Here is a 21,076-nt window from a genome sequence, read left to right on the forward strand (position 1 = left end):
AATAAATTCAAGTGTAACTTACTCTTAGCCAGATGTAGTGTTGCTGTTTGTAAATTAGAAGGAATAATTTTGTCACCAACAAAAAATAGTGTATTACTGACAATTGCATGCACTTGCACTTGCATGTTAGGTTTTGTGGCAGTTTAAACAGTGGCTAAAGTTATCAAAGTTCTCTGAGTGTTGATGTGTCAACGTACCAGGATTTTTCTTGTGATCGTGTTTCTATGCCACATAAGCTTTGCCTTTCATTATATACTGTTTACATTTTAAAAATTCATCATAAAGTACTTGCTGTCTCTAAATTCTCAGAAATAGTTGGCAAATCATGCAGAACGTCACAGCATTAAAACTAGGCTGTCCAGAAAAATTCATATGGTTTCAGACTTACACCTGCAACCTACCTGCCATAGGATCTTAGTATAAAACACCAGCATTTCATTTTGTTTCTTTTTTAGTAGGCATGTTTCAAGCAAATGAAATTCTGAGAAGGAAAGGAAATACTGTAACTTTCCCCCCACTCTTGGGTAAGAGTGTGTAAGCTGTGTAACTGAAGAGCTTGTGTACTTTTTCCTAACTGTAGTAGTTTCTAGCACTATACTTAATTAATCTGAGTCTAGTTCTCATGGGACTGTCTTTAACAGGTCTAGAAGTCAAATTGCAGTGAGAAGTCCTGTTTGCTCTTTGCAGACCTTTTTAGAAATTCCAAGACAGGAGGGCTGTTTATTTTTCCCACATCTGTTTTGTGCTCATTCTTTGAGACACTGTTTGCTGGATGCTCTTTTCTTTTAACCACTTAAATTAGTTGCAGTGTTGCAAAATGTCAAAATAAGCATTAGTGGGTACCTTTTGTAAAGAATCAAGTTTTTATTGAATTGTTCTTTACAGAATTTAAAGTTGCCTTAGCTTTTCCATTTACTCAATTCTCTTGCAGACCATCACTGAATCAATAATTTTTACATTCCTTATGGGAACTATTTATACACACAAGGTTGGTCTTAACAGAAAATTCAGTTCTGAAATGGAAAATGTAGTCCATTAACATTTATGAAGTGGTTAGTATTGGTTAGCTTAACATAGCTCAGGGTTTAAAGTTGACTTGTTTTGGAACTAACAAGATTTTGTTGCAAACCAGAATTCCTGGTTTGCACCCAAGAAGAAGCTGAGATTCAGCAACAACAAAAGTAGATGTATTATTTATTTATTGCATTTATTTTCCATCCCTCTCCCCAAGGAGCTCAATGTGGCATAAGTGGTTCTCCCTATTCTCACTTAATTCCCCACAACAATCCTGTGAGGTAGGTTAGGCTGAGAGGGAGTGACTGGCCCAAGGACACCCAGTGAGCTTCATGAGGATTTGAACTCTGGTCTCCCAGGTCAGTCTCTGCCCCATATAGTGGTACCTCAGGTTAAGAACCTAATTCGTTCTGGAGGTCCATTCTTAACCTGAAACTGTTCTTAACCTGAAGCACCACTTTAGCTAATGGGGCCTCCAGCTGCTGCCGTGCTGCCAGAGCATGATTTCTCTTCTCATTCTGAAGCAAAGTTCTTAACCCGAGGTACTTTTCTGGGTTAGCAGAGTGTGTAACCTGAAGCATATGTAACCCGAGGTACCACTGTACAGTGGTACCTCGCAAGACGAATGCCTCGCAAGACGAGAAACGCGCAAGACGAAAGAGTTTTCCGTTTTTTGAGTCGTTCCGCAAGACGAATTTCCCTATGGGCTTGCTTCGCAAGACGAACCGTCTTGCGAGTTCTTGCGAGTTTGTTTCCTTTTTCTTAAAGCCGCTAAGCCGTTAATAGCCACTAAGCCACTAAGCCGTTAATAGCCACTAAGCCGCTAATAGCCGCTAAGCCGCTAATAGCCGTGCTTCGCAAGACGAAAAAACCGCAAGACGAAGAGACTCGCGGAACAGATTAATTTCGTCTTGCGAGGCACCACTGTACTGACTCTGAATGGCAGCCAAAATAGTCATCATGGCTGCAGGAAAAGGGGAGTACCTAAGCTCTGTTCAAATTTGTCCCAGCTTTTGCACAACATTCTAAACCGTGGTTTAGTGTGACATGTCAACCTGGCTAGTTTCTGTAAATCTTGTTTAAGCAAGTGCTTACTGTATTTTTCACTCTATAAGACGCACCAGACCATAAGACGCATCTAGTTTTTGGAGGAGGAAAACAAGAAAAAAATATTCTGAATCCCAGAAGCCAGAACAGCAAGAGGGATCTGGCTTCTAGGATAGCCTCTTGCTGTTCTGGCCTATGGGATAGCCGCATGCAGCCTCTCCCTGGCAGTGGGATGCCAGGACAGTAAGTGGGACAGCCACATGGCTCTTTAAAGGGAGCGCTGAGCAGAGCCTCTCGCCTGCGTTTGCTCCTTAAGACGCACACACATTTCCCCTTACTTCTTAGGAGGGGGAAAGTGCGTCTTATAGAGCGAAAAATACGGTAATTTCAGCAGTATTCTTGTATAATGTTTCAAGGAATAATTTATTCAACATACTGTGTTTAAAAATCACCTTCCATTGTCTTATATAGCAATTTATAGAACAAATCCTGTCTCCAGTAATAATTGGTACAGTGGTCACATCTTAGTTCCTCTGCACTATGTGGAAAAGTCTTAGTTTCTACATGATCCAGTTGGATCCACTGCTTTAAAGTGGCTTAAGCTATTAATTTGCTGTTGGAGCCTGCTTAGTGTTACTTACACATGAAACCCATAGATAGCTTTGGCTTTATCACATTTATCATAGCAGTCATCGGGAAGGATTCCAACTGACCAGACATTTGGCGAGGGAGGTGCTTGTTTACCCTTTTCTCTCTACGTACTTATGATTGACAGTACAATTGGTTGAAATATGAGGTGCTCCCAGCTTATTTGGAACACTCCATACTTTGAGGTAAGGGACGCAGGTGGCGCTGTGGGTTAAAGCCTCAGCGCCTAGGACTTGCCGATCGAAAGGTCAGCGGTTCGAATCCCTGCGGCGGGGTGCGCTCCCGCTGCTCGGTCCCAGCGCCTGCCAACCTAGCAGTTTGAAAGCACCTCCGGGTGCAAGTAGATAAATAGGGACCGCTTACCAGCGGGAAGGTAAACGGCGTTTCCGTGTGCGGCTCTGGCTTGCCAGAGCAGCGATGTCACGCTGGCCACGTGACCCGGAAGTGTCTCCGGACAGCGCTGGCCCCTGGCCTCTTAAGTGAGATGGGCGCACAACCCCAGAGTCTGTCAAGACTGGCCCGTACGGGCAGGGGTACCTTTACTTTATAATCTATATATAATCTGTATATAATCTGAATATAATCTGTACCTGTACCACCCCTACCAAATAACTGCCACAGAGCTAATACTTCTGGTGGGGGCCATTTATGTTGGATAAACACTGTTTCTGCTTTTCTCAGACCTTTGATGGGTTGCTCGATCTTGTTCCTACTGGCTCGTGAGGGGTTGTCATGAGTATAGCCACGATTTTCATCATTCATCCACATGCTCCTCTCTCCCTCTTTCTGTTCCATCTTTCAAACCCTGAAAGGCTGTATAGAGCTTCCTAAACTGCATTTGGTGCCATTTGTGCACGTGGATGGACAAACTGAAACTTAATCCATATAGAATGGCAGTATTACTGTTGGTTGGAGGTTCCAGTAATCTGAAATTAGGTACATAGCCTTTTGTTTTTGTAGAGTTATATCCTCTCCTCCAGGAGACTGGGAGTGCTCCTAGACCTGACCTTTTCAGTTCTTCTTTTTTTTTTAATGATATTTTATTAGATTTTAACAAGAAAAAAGCCACAGAACGGCAACCAAAAAAACAAAACAAAAAAAACAACACAAAAAATACAAAAGCCAAAAATTTAACACAGAAAAAGAAAAAGAAAAAGAAAAAATAAAAATCTCTCTTTTCAGTTTCTTACCATTCATTTACTTATTTTCCTGACTTCCTCTCACCTCCCTTTTTGTATTCCATTTAAAAGTTGGTTCAGCAAATTCATATCCTCTTAATTTACCCTTAACTGTTTATCCTCATATGTAATAACTTCAGATTTTCATTTAATATCAGTCCATTCTTACAAGTTCTTATTTTACCTTATAACTAGAACCACTTCATTTCATTTCAACATCATTAACCTTTGAAAATTTTACAATTCAATTTACCATTAATTTCTATAACCTTATCATACCTTCAAAACATTAAAGTTTCAAAATTTAAACCGTATTTAAACTTAACTCCTTCAAACCTTTTTGCTAAAGCCAATTAATTCCTTTCCAGCACATTTTAAAATTTCATTAGTATTACACTAATTCCCCCCCCCCCAAAAAAAAAGATTTATAAAAAAGAAATTCTCGTTCTGGTTTTATCCAATGTCCCTTCTTCCTGGTTTCGGATGATGTCAGTCCTTACACCACTGACCTTTTCAGTTCTAAGTAACTGACACTTCTGAACTGTCTTCAAAAGTCTGAAATACATTCATTCATTTAAAAATCCATCCTGCCTTATTATAAGAATTTTCAAAGTGACAGTATAAAATATAAAACAAATGCAAAGATACAACATTTAAATATTTATTTAAAGCATACTAATGTTCAATTTAAACTATACTTAAATTGTCAATTATATTTAGATATAGATATCTAAAATTTGAAGCCCAAATCAGGCTGGAATGCAAGGGTTTAAACTTGCTTCAAAACATGTTTTCCTCTTCTGGCTTATTGTATATTGTGGTTTGTAAATTCAACTACAGTGGTACCTCTTGTTACGAACTTAATTCGTTTCGGAAGTAGGTTCTTAACCTGAAACTGTTATTAACTAGAGGCGTGCTTTCGCTAATGGCGCCTCTTGCTGCCTCTGTGCCGCCGGCACACGATTTCCGTTCTCATCCTGGGGCAAAGTTCTCAACTTGAGGTAACTCTTCCAGGTTAGTGGAGTTTGTAACCTGAAGTGTTTGTAACCTGAGGCGTTTGTAACTCGAGATACCACTGTATTGTACTAGTTCATAATTATGTCTTCAAGACCATAGGTTGATATGGTGTTTGAACTGAGCCCATATCTAAAATGAGGTCTAATAAAACAGCTATTCTGGAATTGACTTGCTACCACTAAACAGATATTAAAAATAGCAAAGAGTACAATCTTATGCATCTTCCGAATACCCTTTGGACCACTTATTCAAAACTGATCGCGTGTCTGTCTCTTCTGACAGAGGAAGATTTGACTGGTCCCATCTAGGCTCACCCTTCGGCAATAAATATACATCCATTGAGGGTTACATTTGGCACATTTATTAGCTAATGAGAGCCGAAAGGCTGTGTAGAGCTTCCAAAACTGCATTTGGTGCCATTTGTGCACATGGATGGGCAAACTGAAACTTAATCCATATTAGCTAATGCAGCCTGCTTCTGCCTTCCCTGCTGCCATTCTGTTGAGGTGGTGGCTAGTACACAATCTCCACTGAGGGGGACTCCGTAGGGAGGTGCAATATGTTCCTCCAAGTTCTTGATACTATGCACTCCCTCTTTATACTCATTCCCCGACGATCATAACGATGGGGATTTTGCTAGCGTTTTATAACACCACCTGAAAGGTTTGATTTGTTATAGCTCATGTCAGTTTATTTGGCAGTGCTCCTTGAAGGATGAATCAGTGTAACATGTCTGATGGTTCTCTTTTTTACAATGACTTTCCACAAGGGGAAAATGATTGCTTAAGCCTGGCAGTAGGGTGGTCTCTCTGCTCACTCCTCATGCTGTCATCATGGAGTAAAAAAGCTGGAATTTAAAACACTCATGCATACTTTATCCTAATACATATAGATAAAATGTTAAACTCATCACGGTATTTTGGCTTATGTTTTCTGCATAGCCCCTGGCACTCACGTTGGCCTGCTTTTCCTGCATGGGCCACTTAGTCTCAGGTTGTCGAGTTATGACACATCATGATAGAGTTGCTATTTATTTTGATTTGTAACTCTCTCTTTTTCTTTTCTATTTCAGGCGTCTAAACAGAAATAATCTTCAACTCCTCTCAGAGTTGCTGTTTCTTGGGACTCCAAAACTCTACAGGCTGTAAGTCGAAGCTGTATTCTGTATTCATTGTGGAAGGCTTTGATATGCTTTGAGTGCTTTTAAGTTGTAAACGAAATAAGCCATTGAGTAAGTGTTTTGTCTGCTCCTGGACTCAGTGCACCTTCAGTTCTTGTTTTCTTTTGCTTTTTTCATAATTTGTGTGCTGTCCTCTGAATTGTTTCTGTTCCATATTTTTTAACTCCTATAGTTGACTGATTTAACTTTTCAAACCAGATTAGTATAAATCCTTTTCTTTTTAGTTTGCTACTGGTTTCTGATGACAACATCGACTACATTCTGGGTGGAAACTGTCTTGGAATATCTCCCCTCCCCCTCTTTGTTTATAACAATATTGAAATGAAATGGCTTAAAGAACCCAAAACTAAAGTAATGATTTGAAGAGTGTTGGCATTATTGTGGTCTGTAATTTTGATTCCTGACTTGTGGGATTTTATTGTTCTCTAGTCGTCTTCTTCTTTGGTGATCACTCATAGCTGAGTAAGATTGTCCATCTGTGACGGTGGAGGCCTATTCTGGATCCACACATCCTTTCACAGGGGGGTCATTGGTTTCCGGGCAGGAGTTGATCACGGTGTGGATTTTCCAAGCATGCCTTCCTCTTAGCACATTTCTCCCTTGCGTCCTGAGTTCGAGTGTCTTCAAAGCCCATGACACCTTTGGTAAAGGCTGTTCTCCAACTGGAGCGCTTGCAGGCCAGTGTTTCCCAGTTGTCAGTGTCTATACTACATTTTTTTAGATTTGCCTTGAGACAGTCTTTAAACCTCTTTTGTTCACCACCAGCATAATGCTTTCCATTTTTAAGTTCAGAATAGAGTAGTTGCTTTGGAAGACGATAATCATGACCAGTCCAACGAAGTTGATGTTGAAGAATCATTGCTTCAACAATGGTGGTCTTTGCTTCTTCCAGTTTGCTTTCTTCCTCTTCTACAGCAGTATGGCACACGCTGGAAGAATTTTAAAATCAGAGTAGTGAGCTGTTAAAGACCAAGTGTGTTGTGTTTTGTCATATTCTCTCCCTTAATTACAAAGACTGGGACCCAAATAGATACACAATTAGTGCTTTGGGCTTGGAATCTCATTTGAGATCCAAGTATCGCAGAGTGGTAAATCATTTTTGAAAATGAAGGACTTCTCAAAAGCAGTTTGTGATGATGGCATGGGCTCTTCTGTTCAAAGAAAATGAGCAAAACAAAGCGAGACAGAAAGAATCACACTGGGATATGCTTGCCCAAAGAATCCTTGTATCCTAGCTAGTCTCTTGGCAGAATAAATTATTAACATTGTAAACCTTAGGGGCAAACCTGTAAAAAGGTTTACAAACAGTCAACCTATACATTAGATACATTTTGATGTTTTGATAGATATTATCTCAATATTAATGTGGAGTAGATACTATGTTAAAAAGTACCTACATGTTCTAACAGTATTTTAAAGGGAAACCTGATAAATTTAAAAAATCAAATAGATGCTTCAGTATGAGCACAAAATACAGAAAAGGGCTGAAATCATTACTGATAATGTGTATTTTTAAAAATTATTTTGCTCAGGCCTTGGAGTTTTCTCAAAAATGTATTGTGATCTATAGGTACAAGCAGGGAATGCAGGTGGTGCTGTGGTCTAAACCACTAAGCCTAGGGCTTGCTGATCAGAAGGTCGGCGGTTCGAATCCCCTCGATGGGTTGAGCTCCCGTTGTTCAGTCCCTGTTCCTGCCAACCTAGCAGTTTGAAAGCACGTCAAAGTGCAAGTAGATAAATAGGTAGCACTCCGGCAGGAAGGTAAACAGCGTTTCTGTGTGCTGCTCTGGTTCGCCAGAAGCGGCTTAGTCATGCTGGCCACATGACCCGGAAAAACTGCCTGCGGACAAACATCGGCTGCCTCGGCCAGTAAAGTGAGATGAGCGCTGCAACCCCAGAGTCATTCGCGACTCGGCTTAACTGTCAGGGGTCCTTAACCTTTCCTTCAACTGCTAATACACATAAAAAAAAAGGTAAAGCCCATCAGCTGCTTTCAAGGAGTGGAGTTGAAGTGGGCTATGTAAATCTCAATAAAATAATGTTTGCTTTGAGAGCCTGGTATGCGCCACATCACAACATCTTGCTTTCCACTTCCTTTTGCAAAGATTGTTTCAGGTTTTTGTGTTAAGGATCTAAAGCTTAAAAGTTTATACTAAATTATTGCTTCTGTTTCTTTCTGGTTGGTTCTTGTACTTCCGACAACTTTGTTATCAGGTTGTTGAATGTGGCATTTGAATAGTGTACACTGATCCATGGTAATTGAAGTCAATGGAATTTGTTTGGTGTAAGCATTCATTTAGTCTCTTCTGTGGGAGGCTTACATAAAACCTGTGGTTCCACCCACATTGAATTCCAGTAGTATGATTATTTTCACTGGCAATGCTAGTGTAACATACATGCTTCTGATTATACTCTGAAATAGGCACAGAGGTATTGTAAGGTAACAATTTGTGCCACTTATGTATAGATCTTTCTGCTTATGTAAAATAATCTTTAAGTAAATCTCTATTGGAACAGTAGAGAGGGATGCTATAACTACTAATTATATTTCACAATTCAGAGAACCTTTGGGTAGTATCAAATAATCATAAATAGCGGGGCGGGGGGGAAATAGCTTGATTGGGGTGCAAGTGTGTGAGAAAGTAATACATAATTACAGTCTCATAAATGTGGGGTGCCACAACAGTGTACTGCAACAGATAGTATAACGTTCCTGATGTTTTGAGATCATTGTTGATCAAACAATGTGTGTTTGTGTGACAGTGTGTTTGTGTCTAGTTATAATGTGTATTAGAACAGCTTGGTAAATATAATGGGGTGCTTTACCTATAGCTCGAATCACATGTTTCTTCAGGTTAAATGCTGTAACTAGAACGCCTTTTTAATATTTTAGCTCATGTGCAGATTGCCACAGTGGTGCCAGCGTTAGTTAGTTAGTTAGTACTTAGCTCCTGTTGTATTACGTTTACAGTGGTACCTTCAGGTTACATACGCTTCAGGTTACAGACTCCACTAACCCAGAAATAGTGCTTCAGGTTAAGAACTTTGCTTCAGGTTGAGAACAGAAATCATGCTCCGACGGCACAGCAGCAGCGGGAGGCCCCATTAGCTAAAGTGGTGCTTCAGGTTAAGAACAGTTTCAGGTTAAGTACAGACCTCCAGAACAAACTAAGTACTTAACCTGAGGTACCACTGTACTTCTTAAACTTTTAAAACATGTCAATGCACTTCTAATGATCACCTGACACCCAAAGTTAAGTGAATCATGTGATAGGTAAGGAAGCATATATGCTTGTTGCATGAAATGCAACACAAAGAGGGCGCACTCCATATATGAAATATTAGACATGGTTGGATGCCGCCAGCGGCCAGCTTTCCTTTCCTTTGCTGTCTGCTCCAATTTCTCTTTGGCTGAGTTGAGAGCGAGCGGCGTGTTCAGGTCAAGATGTTTGTTCAGAAATAGAAGTACAGTTGCAGCTGTGTTTGGAGCAGGAGGCTAGTTTAAATAGCATTACCATTTATCCAGTCCATTAACAGAACTCTGTAAAATAATATCAACTCTACAATAAGCTACAGGGCAGCATCGTAAAATTACAAGCACTTGATGACAGATGGGATGTGTAAGTAACGAAAAGTGATAGGCTGAATATTCAAGAGACAATACCTGATATTTTTTTTCTGCCCAAATACTTTGTCTCATTGGTTGTAGAACGTTTCTTTGTGTTTTTCACCTAGCTTAAGTATGAAAAATCATGTTCCCCATAAAGTCTGCAGCAGGTCAGCTACTGGTGGCAGTATTTTTTAAAAAATACTGTTGAGATGTCAGATTGTTAGGTGTTTCTTAAGGGAACTGTAGTTAGTAAACCAGCCATTTTAGGACCAGTTAGGTAATGATTTTGATGTTTGTCTGTATCTCTGGTTCAACAAGTATTTTTCTTTCTTGGAATGACCTACATTGTCTCTAGTGACCCACATCCTAATACACAGAGCATTAACTATAGCACCTTTTATGCAGAAAACCATTACAGCCTAGTGAGTGCTTATCTGAGACAAATAGATTTTGACTGATTAATTTGATGAGTTAGGCTATAGTTCATTGATTGCCATTAGCTGCAGGGTACTGATTTAGGACCCAAAGCTCAGTGGTTTTCCAAGATACTTATATAGGTACTGTATTTCTAAACATGCAAAAGTTAGTGCTTTGATGTAATCCTCCTGGTAGGTAAATTGTAGCTAATCAAGAAAACCTACACTGGAAGAACTTGCAATTTATACGTGGATTAATATGGAAAAAGCATACAAGAATGTACTTAAATATTATCAGGGTTTCCTGAAGCTGAAATTTACTTAATACTTTTCTTTTCTTTTTTTAAATGATGGAAGGAAAAGGTTTTCTACGTAATCTGACTTGTTGCCCTGGACTATTCATTTAGTGCATTGGTTCTTGCAGCCCCTAACAAAAGCACAAAGCTTCATGAGGAACCCTTGAAAAAATTTCTCCTGAATTAATTTCTGCCAGCTATGATTAAAGTGTGTGGTACTAGATGTGTCAGACACCATAGTTCTTTGCTTCATTTTACTCCTGGCCTCTTTGGCCCCTGCCACAATGAATCCAAGAATGGTTACGCAGGAATTGCAGGTTACAGTTGCTACGGTTACCGTTGTCCAGTCGTATCGACATCATTACTCATCTAGTGAGTTACCATGATAGCTACCGCTGACTCCTATTCCTGGGAACAGTAAAGCCGTTTGAGGCAAAAGAGATGAAAGTTCTTCTGACGGCTCTTATGTTTTGTAGATGAGACATTTTTCTGTTTGCACGGTCAGCATTAATATCTGTTTCATAGTAGTACCTTGAAGGGAGGTGAGAATAAAAATTGTACTGCATTCAAATAGCACGGATCGCATGTTATTACTACAAAATGCATAGTATAGAGGAAAAATTTGACACATTCCTGTTGCTGTCTTTTTTCTTCTTCTTAACCCACGTATGGGCAGAAAGGGAATATTAGAGATTTGGCTTCATAAAATAGTTATATCCAACACTGTTTCAGTGAGACTAAATGAGCATGCTGTTTAAACCACTCCTAAGTTTAAATCTGAGTAAACTTATTAAGCACTTTCAGAGTTCAGGCAGGTGGCTTGGACAGTTAAAACATAGACAAGGAATGCCCAGTTGTGGGTTTTCATGTTCCTTTCTCCTTTCAAAAATGATTGGAGGATCGACAAAGGTCATTAATTGGCGGATTAGGGCATCTGTATATAATAAGACTGCTGCCTGTAAATTGTGATAAACTTTATCACTATATGGGTGATAAATGGGTTAAAAGACGGATGAGCATTAGAAAAAAATAATGTAAATAAGGCAGTGCTTTTTTCTGGGGGGGGGGACACAGGGGGACGCATACCCCTAAACATTTTGTGAATCTAAGTTTGGCCTCATTGAGGGACAGTATTTCAATATGAGTCGGAAAATGAGAGTACCCCTAAACATTTTTTTTAAAAAAAAGAAGAAAAAAGCACTGGGATAAGGCAACAGATTTTAATTAGAAGAGCCTTGACAACATTGTAACTTTATGTTCTGCTTGTCAGATGGTGTGTGGAAATTGATAAATACTTGAAGCAGTGTCTACTTAATTTTGATTTTGCTTGCTTTTAGAAGCCTGTATTGTTGTGTTTTGAAACGTCACTGTAATAAAAACTGATATTTAATTGAGCAACAGTATGATTGGTTGGACCATATTTGCCAAGAAAATGAACAGCATTGCGGAATGTGATTGTTTGGTGATCGCTGCCGTTGGAAAAAGTGTTAACTCTTTTTGTAATGCACTTAAAGACTACTTGTTGCCTTCATTGCCTGGTTGGTAACTGTTGGTAATAGGATGCTGAACTAGGTAGGCCTTGGCTGTCACTCAGCAGAGCTGAAGTGTGCTGTTCAGTTTTTGCTGATATTAGTATATTATTAGTAATATTAGTATGAATCTCTAAACCTCCTTAAATTGGCATTCTATATAAACTTTGGCCTGGGAAGATTTTTATTTTCTCACTTTTAAAATTAACACTGCAGTTTTGCTTATTGTGAATTAAAGGTGGGTGGGTTTTTTATTTTATTTTGGTAGAATGGAAACCATAATGTGTGATCATTTTCTACAGGCTGCAGCGCAGGTACTAACATTTTCATAATGCCAGCAATAAGGTACAAGTCTTCTTCTCTGTAGTGAAATGGTAGAAAAGTCTCAAAGACAAGTCCTTTTATCCCATCATAAGCACTTATTTTCTGGCAAAAGAAGACTTTTGGGGCCTTTATTCTACACATGTAATGATTTGATTTCAACATAATAGTGTATAATGGTGTCAACTGTGCAGATGATTTATTAAGGTCTTAGGTTCTGATTTTTATCTTGCTCATAGCATTTTTCCCCCAAAAAATAGTTTTAAACATTAGCCATGCACCTATATAATAATACATTTTTGCACAAATGAGCACGCAAGTTCTATGAAGTGCAAGTGTGCTTCACATGGTATCTAAAACAACATGGACTCTGCTGCGTTTTCAAAAGGACTTTTATTGGGATCATTATTTTGAAATTTTGATTGAATTGCCCTCCTAAACTTGATAGTCCTAGCTGCTACAGTAGAATTTCACATGTTAGTACAAATTAAATAATTGGAATTGGATAACCTTTGTAGTGTGTATGGTTATTCATAGCAACAAATAAAGTTTTAAGCCAACTGTTTTGGATGCAGTATTTGCCTCAAGTGAGCTTTGTCACACGTTACTGTACATTTTGTCCTCCTTTAGATCATATTTCAATTTATTTATGCTTCCCCATTCAAGAACAAAAACAGTCTAAGTCTAGTATTTTCTTAAATCATGCAATGCAGTTTCCTTGCTTAAAGGAATTGTGCTCTACTGCTTGAAACTGTAAGTTTGCATTAAGAATGTTTAATACTAAATTCTAACTTTGAGGTTGCAGATTTTATTCAAATTGTTCTTCCACCCAGTTATACAGGATTATTTAAAACCTACCCATGATTGCAACATATCTGTAGACCTGAGTAAACCTGAGTAAAGTGTGTGTGTAACAGAGAAAGAGAGAGAGAGAGAGATGGGTTTTCCAAAGCAAAATACCACATACTGCAAACTTTGCTGTGAAGTTTGCAGTATGTGGTATTTTGCTTTGGAAAATGGTCTGCTGCCCATTCTGTCCAGATATAATGAAATAGATGTCACTCCAATTCACCAAGTCCTTTTTGTAGGTTTAAGTTTGAAAGTTTTGATAAATTTGATATCCCAGTGAAGGAAGTAATTAAAAATGCCAAAAGGTCAGGAAATGCCATTATCATATGGCACAGAAAGGGGGCAAGAAATGTTATAAACTGAGCACCATGACTCTCAGCTCATGCTATGTGTGCATCTATTTGTACCCATGTAATCTTCATTAACTAATTCAGAAAGGGGGAAGAAGGAATGAAAACAGGATAATGACGGAAGGACATACAAGTGCAAGCCATGATCGTAGTGAAAGATTAAAGTTCGCAGTAACTGAATAGCTGAGAGACGCTCAAAGGAAAGTTGATTGCTTCCCCTCCAACTGTTCCAACTGATTGAAAAAACCTCTAATTTAAAGTTCTGTTTGTTCTCTGTCTTAAACTATCAGAATTTCCTTTTAGAACTGGGGGAATACTCTGAAAGAATCCAAGGATAAGAAGTCATTGCTGGCCAACAATTGTTCTTAATCCTCACAAAATGCTGAAGAAATTAAATTTATTCTTTATGGCTCGAAGTGTTACCTAGGTCACTGGGCGATGGGAAAATTGAACTGGAAGTTGAGTGGTGCAATCTTTGTTTTGTGTCTAGCTGCTTAACCTTAGACACGACAAGGCATCTTAGAGTGTTGTGGGAACGAGGTTCAGAGTATTAAGACCAAGACTTTTATTACCCTGGATTTATAATGGGATGTGCTGTCAGGAGATGAAAATGTTGTGTTTACATTTGACTATTAAATGATCATTTAATTAACACCTAAGTGTGGGTGGGTGGGGGAAGGACTTGTAAAATTCTTTACAGCATTTATTTTTTCTGTGGAGGCTTAAGCATTCGTGCTGCCTAAAAGTACATCTGCAAAAAGCATTTATGAACTTCTTCAAGACAGATGGACAGTTTTAACCTGGATCTTTCACCACAGGGTGCTTCAAATATAGTACAGTATATTCCTAAAAATATTTTTCACTTTAATGTCAAGAAATGTATGTGCAAAAGTTACAAATACTTGCAAAAATTGGAATAACCTTTAACAGTTTTTATGAAAACAACTGTCCTGTTAATCACCCAACCTATATATATTCTTATGTAAAACATGTTTACTTGGGTAAGAGTTCTGTGGTGGAAATCCATGTGAAACTGAACGGCTTATGATAAGTAAGATTTTAAATCGTTGTATTTACCCTCTGTTGTGATCTCAAAGAATAAAATGAAATTGGCAATAAAATGCAACTCTACTTTGCATCATATAAGCCAATTTCTGTTTGGGAGAAATTGGTAGCTGTCCAAACATGCTGCTTTTATTGTAGACATCCAAAAAGTCTTTCTGAACAAAAGCTCAATTCAGAGATTATTCCAAAACATTGTTTGCACTGACCATATTTCAGAACTTAAGCCACACTTGGAGCTTGCAAACATATACAAACTGTGGTTTAGAGTTGCTTGTCTCCTCCTATGGTGGTGAAGTTGGAGGGAAAGCTGTAATTACAGTATGTCACTTTGCACAAACCCTGGGCTGCAGATCCAATTCAAACAACGGCAAGTCCTAGGCTCTGTGGTTTAACCCACAGTGCCACCCGCAATAATCAATGTATTGTACAATGCCATTTACCTTTCCGTTGGAGTAGTACCTATTTATCTACTTGCACTTGCACTTGAGTACTTTTGAACTGGGTAAGGTAAAGGTAAAGGGACCCCTGACCATTAGGTCCAGTTGTGGCCAACTCTGGGGTTGCGGCGCTCATCTCGCTTTATTGGCTGAGGGAGCCGGTGTACAGCTTCCGGGTCATGTGGCCAGCATGACCAAGCCACTTCTGGCGAAACCAGAGCAGCGCACAGAAACGTCGTTTACCTTCCCGCCGGAGCGGTACCTCCCTGCACATGTGAAACTAGCAGGGAGACCTTAAAGAGAGGTGTCTTCATGAAAGCAATGTCATATGAGCATCCTATATGTCTTGAATATCTGTGTTAAAAGGCAATATAAGAATTGTAGTAACGAAACTGTTCTGTGTTTCTGTTCTCAAAAACTGCATGTGTACCTTTTAAAAATGCTCGTCAATACAGAATATTGATCAGTGTCGCTTTACTCTATTTTACATTCTGGAATATATATGTAGTGGATGTGTTTTGAACACTAAACCATGGTTTAGCCTTATGAAAATGAGACTTGGAAATGAGACTTGGAAAGATTTCCATTCTCCTCCCCAAGTGTGGCTCCAATGAGATCGATAGCTTCCTGTTCCGTTAAATGCTGTTTAGGGTGCTTTCCAAAACAGGTCGTGCTAGTAGGTGGCACACCGGACTGCTTTAGTTGTATCAGTGGGGTTGAAGGTGCCTAATCAGATATCTTCCCTTGAGCAGCAGACCTGTATGCTGTGCGGGAGGAGGCTAGCTAGGTTTGCTTTAGGTAAAAGATATTGTATTTTTGAAAACTAACATTTTTGCCCAGGGATTAGAAGTTGAGATGAGAACTGATTTTCTCTCTTTCTCTTTTAGATTTGTGGTGGCTTTAATCTCATTTGTGTATTACCCTTCCAGCAGTGATCAATTATCTATTAACAGATGGCTTGATTAACTGATTTGGCTTCGATTAGTAAGCCTTGGTCAGGTCCGCTGTAAAAACGGAAGTACTAGGACTAAACATTTCTCCCAAGTTTACAGAAAAAGCAGAAAATAAAATACAGAAAGACCAATGCAAAAACACATTTCATTTTATGGAACCATGAAACATGGCAGCTACTGCCTTTTCTGCTTTAAATAAATAAATAAATAAATATATCTACTCTTGATTGAAGCGCATCCACTTGCAAAAACAACTGGTACCAGATGGGTTCTGATGGGGATGTGATTCCATAGTGTGAGTGTTAGAGAGAACACTATCCACCTGTTTTGCCTAGTGGTTGCTACCATTACTTTCCAAGTGCCTTGCACAAGGAACATTCCAGCGGGACAGTTTGTTGGGATTTTTGACTACGTGCAATTTGATGTAGTTTCCCACAGAGGCAATCAAGGAGTTGGCCAAAGGCCAAGAAGACTGAGCAGAGGGAGTTATTATGCCTAGAGATATGGGACCTTGGATACAACTCTGCTATTGGTCGAGGTCTCCATGATGACTCATGACCTTCCTGGTTGGTTGGTTAATTGGTTGGTCAGAGTACAGTGGTACCTTGGGTTACATACGCTTCAGGTTACATATGCTTCAGGTTACAGTCTCTGCTAACCCAGAAATAGTGCTTCAGGTTAAGAACTTTGCTTCAGGGTGAGAACAGAAATCGCATGACAGCGGTGCAGCAGCAGCAAGAGGCCCCATTAGCTAAAGTGGTGCTTCAGGTTAAGAACAGTTTCAGGTTAAATACGGACCTCCAGAATGAATTAAGTACTCAGGTTGAGTACTGTATGTGTGTTTGAGAGTTTGTTTGGATTTCTGTCAGAGAGTTTTGTGTCTGTATCCTGTATATAGTGAGTCTGCTGTAAATAATAAACCTATAAGTAACCAAGTTACTGGTAGCAGCGTCTTGTTCCTGCATCATCCTGCCTGCAACTGACTGTTTCTGGACAGTCTGTGTATGCTTTGCTATATTCAGTAGGTTCTGGCTAAGATCCTTCAACACAGCTTGTCAGCATTCTATGCAAATTGATGCCCACGAGTGGCCCCCAGTTTCATCAGCTGAAATAAAAACGTTAATGGGTCAGTTAAAGCAAGGGAAAAGCCCCTTGCCCAGATGGGATAGTTCCCAATGTTCTTACACTAGACCCGACTGATGGGCTCCCTAGCCGGCCGACCTGCTCACAAGGGTACAGTGGTGCCCCGCAAGACGAATGCCTCGCAAGACGAAAAACCCGCTAGACGAAAGGGTTTTCCGTTTTTCGAGGTGCTGCACAAGACGAATTTCCCTATGGGCTTGCTTCGCAAGACGAAAACGTCTTGCGAGTTTTTTCCCTCCCCCCCTTTTCCTAAGCCGCTAAGCCGCTAATAGCCGCTAAGTCGCTAAGCCGCTAATAGCCGCTAAGCCGCTAATAGCGCTAATCCGCTAATAGGGATGCTTTGCAAGACGAAAAAACCGCTAGACGAAGAGACTCGCGGAATGGATTATTTTCGTCTTGCGAGGCACCACTGTACGACTGGACTAATGCCAGAGGCATGGGCAAGCGCAATCATCGTTCTAATATAGAAAAAGGTAGGGCACAGATCACCACCCAACTACAGACTAGTAATCTTCTTCTCCATAAGTGGGGAAGCTATCTACCAAACATCTTCTGGGAAACCTTACCCAGTGGATGTTCTAATTTGCATTACCAGGCCCTGAGGAGGTGGGCTTTTGCCAGGGAAAAACTACATTGGGTCATTGTGTCATACTTTCTCACCTAGTGAGCAAATATTCTAGTGCTCCTACTTTAAAATTGTACTGCAATAAAAGACATTCACCTTGCACATTCCTTCAGGCAGGTTGAATAAATACAGTGGTGCCTCGCAAGACAAAAAGAATCCGTTCCGCAATTCTCTTCATCTAGTGGTTTTTTTGTCTTGCGAAGCAAGCCCATTGACGGCTTAGCGGATTAGCGCTATTAGCGGTTTAGCGGCTTTTAGTGGCTTATCGACTTAGCGGATAAGCAGATAAGCGGCTTAGCGGCTTACAAAAAGGGGGGGGGGGAAAGGGGGAAAAAACCACAGGAACTCGCAAGACATTTTCATCTTGCGAAGCAAGCCCATAGGAAATTCGTTTTGCGAAGCACCTCCAAAACGGAAAACTCTTTCGTCTAGCGAGTTTTCCGTCTTGCGAGGCATTCATCTTGCGGGGCACCACTGTAGTGGACCATTTTTAAGGCTAGTAATGTATTTTCAATGAAAAAAGCGATCAATACACAATGCACAATGCAGAAGCTCTCTCTCACTCACTCACACACACACACACACACACACACACACACTACCTACATAAGTGGGAAAGGATTGCCTGCAACCTAGTTTTATCTGTCACTCAAATCCAGGTATCGCATTAAGGTCTTCACTCATTTTGAGTGAAAATTTCCTGCCATATCCTCATGTTAGTTTGCATAAGCTTAGTGTGTATCAGTCTTTCTGCCTGTGGAGGCACGGCGTATAAAAGCTCTGTGGGGGTATTCATAAAAGTATTCAAAAATCCGATTGTGGTCATCCTCAAACAGACCTATTGATTTTAATGGATCTGCTTTGAACATGATCCATGAATGTCACACATATGAATAAATGTGAGGATGGGAATGGGATCTTGCCCATTCATTCCGCCTTTCAACCACCATATGTTCTGTGTTGTGTTTGCACAGATGCCTGTGCATACACACCCATGCCTGCCCCCCCCTCCCCAAGGGATGTAGCTCAGTGGTAGAGTTCAATTCCTTGCACTACCTTGTTAAAGTGACCAGACTGCAGGGATGTGAAATATTTCTTCCTGAGAGCTGTTGTCTGCCAGAGTAGACAGTACTGGGGTGAGAGACTATCTTTGTGTAAGCTCCTTATATTCTTGCACCTGCTGTTTTTGTAAGCTACAGCTTCTGGGGCCCGAGCAAAGAATATCTTGGAGGTCAGGGTGGGGCCAGTAGACATCATCCTGGACTCCTCCCTCCGCACATTTGTATGTTCATTTATGTAATTCATTAAAGTCTCTGCAAAGCTAGTTTTGGTAATCTTTATGATGACACTGTAGCCTAGTGCTCTTTGTTTTTTCCGTGTACAGTGGTACCTCAGGTTACAGATGCTTCAGGTTACAGACGCTTCAGGTTACAGACTCCGCTAACCCAGAAATAGTACCTCGGGTTAAGAACTTGGCTTCAGGATGAGAACAGAAATCGCGTGGTGGCGGCATGGCGGCAGCGGGAGGCCCCATTAGCTAAAGTGGTACCTCAGGTTAAGAACAGTTTCAGGTTAAGTACGGACCTCCAGAATGAAGTAGAACTGTATAGCATATTGAGATAGTAGTGGAGGCTTTCTGGAGCTATCCAGAGAACTTGGGGCATGCCAGATTATTTTAATCACTATAAATGCCATACCATTTTAGAAGGTGTACCCCTCAACTGTCTCAGGAAAACAGGAACATCCTGGTTTTTGGCATGAGAGCACACCACCCATTTTGTGCGCTGTGATCTCAAGCAAGCTCGCCTTGGAAAAAAGCACTTTTTCTTGGGCCATGATCAAATCCAGGTCATGTGACTCACAGGGAGCGTGACCCCAGAAGACGTGTAACCCAGTTTTAAGGTCATTTGTTCCTCGCTTTCTACTTTCTTACCTTTACATTGCCAGGTTTTGTAACTGGGAACACTAGTTCTCATCTACATCTCATTCTTGTTATGTTGTGTCATACCAGGAGCTGGTCATTGGTCATCAAGGGGAGTTGCAAAACAAGCAGACTGGAATATCTGCTAGCTTCAATAAGCTTTTAAAATCTTATAGAGAACATTCAGTTTACTCAGAATAGTGAAATTGCATGCAGAATTAAGTGAGGAACATTTATTTCTCTGAAGCCATGACATCAGTATCAGTGCTGCGCTTGCTTTTAGATAGAGAGAAGAAGAGGGGAAGCAATTGTGGAACTGTTGCCAAAGGCATTACTGTGTTGTTGCTGTGTGTAAGTTCAATTACTGAAGTGAGATTTGAATAAATGAAATGTTGCCTTAGAGGGAGGAAAACTATACAGTGTTGTAATCCTGTGTGTTATGCCTTATGTGTTAAGTGCTGGTAGGGAAGTGACAGTATGCTCCCTCTAATGCCAAATTTCTGAGCAGTGATATTCTGTGTGAATTAAACTTGGCATTTCATCTTCTGCAGTTTACTTTGTTCATGCCAAATCTAGTCACTCTTCTCTTGTGCCTTCAGCACCGTTTTCAGTGTTCATGCCTTCTGTTTGGTTTCTCAAGTGTTTTTTCTCTCCACATGAATTCATATTTCAGCATTAAAGGATAGGCGATCAAAGCCTTTTAATTGGAAGAGCCGTGGGGCCGATTGACATAGATATGGTATCACTTGAAGATGGTAAGGCTTTTGTGCGATAGTCCTTGCATTGTCAATTCCCCCACCCCCCATATTGTAGTTGGTTATCATGTCGTAAACCTGATTGTGTGATATGACCTTTATGATTTTTCTTCTCAACCTCTAAAATAACTTACTTGGCCTTAGAACCTTGGGTCTTTTTTTCAGCCTCTTTCCTGCATATTATCAGTTCTCTTTTCTTAATACAGTACAGTATTAAGATCACCTATTTAAATTAGATTATAATTCTGTTGCCATAGCTTTACTTTCATGATTTTTGTTCTCAGTTTTTAATTATTTTATATTTTGTTCTGTTTATATTTAAATTGCAAGCATTTTGATGACAGGGCCCAACTTTCTAGCTATGTTGGGAAGGATTATTATTGGTAATAAATGTGAACTTTAATATACACTTTTCCTATGCCTTCTGCATAGTGCACACGCAAACTGGCATAGTAAAACATTGGTGAACAAATTTCACAGTTACATGATTTAGATCACTACATGCAAGAATTGAGCTGCACCTTTTTTTTTTGTTCCCTCCGTCTTACATACTGTACTTCTTATTCCCAAACTTTATAAACCAGAATGTTCCAACCCTTAAAGTTTGTGGTGTTCTGAGATTGCATGTTTTTAAAGAGATGTTGAGCAGTGTTGGTAAAAGTGTTTCTGAGCAAATAATTTTGCCGGGGTGTTTCAAGTTACAAAATTATTAAGGGTCCTAA

At 39.9% G+C, this 21,076-nt stretch overlaps 1 protein-coding gene and 1 long non-coding RNA gene across 7 annotated transcripts in view; one reads left to right on the plus strand and one right to left on the minus strand.

Moving 5' to 3' along the window:
- Nucleotides 1-17,459, minus strand: part of LOC307223648 — a 730,364-nt gene extending 712,905 nt beyond the window's left edge. Inside the window, exon 1 of the long non-coding RNA XR_013842144.1 lies at nt 17,140-17,459. This is a non-coding gene — a long non-coding RNA (uncharacterized lncRNA). The remainder of the gene's footprint in view (nt 1-17,139) is intronic.
- SLIT2 (slit guidance ligand 2) overlaps nt 1-21,076 on the plus strand; it is a 233,023-nt gene that overhangs the window by 20,012 nt on the left and 191,935 nt on the right. For all 6 annotated transcript variants that reach the window (XM_079989604.1, XM_079989605.1, XM_079989606.1 and 3 more), the window contains exon 4: nt 5,977-6,048. In XM_079989604.1, the coding sequence (XP_079845730.1) occupies nt 5,977-6,048 (72 nt within the window). The remainder of the gene's footprint in view (nt 1-5,976; nt 6,049-21,076) is intronic.

The sequence above is a fragment of the Podarcis cretensis genome, assembly GCF_951804945.1.
Source record: "Podarcis cretensis genome assembly, chromosome: 9".
Classification (NCBI taxonomy): Eukaryota; Metazoa; Chordata; class Lepidosauria; order Squamata; family Lacertidae; genus Podarcis; species Podarcis cretensis.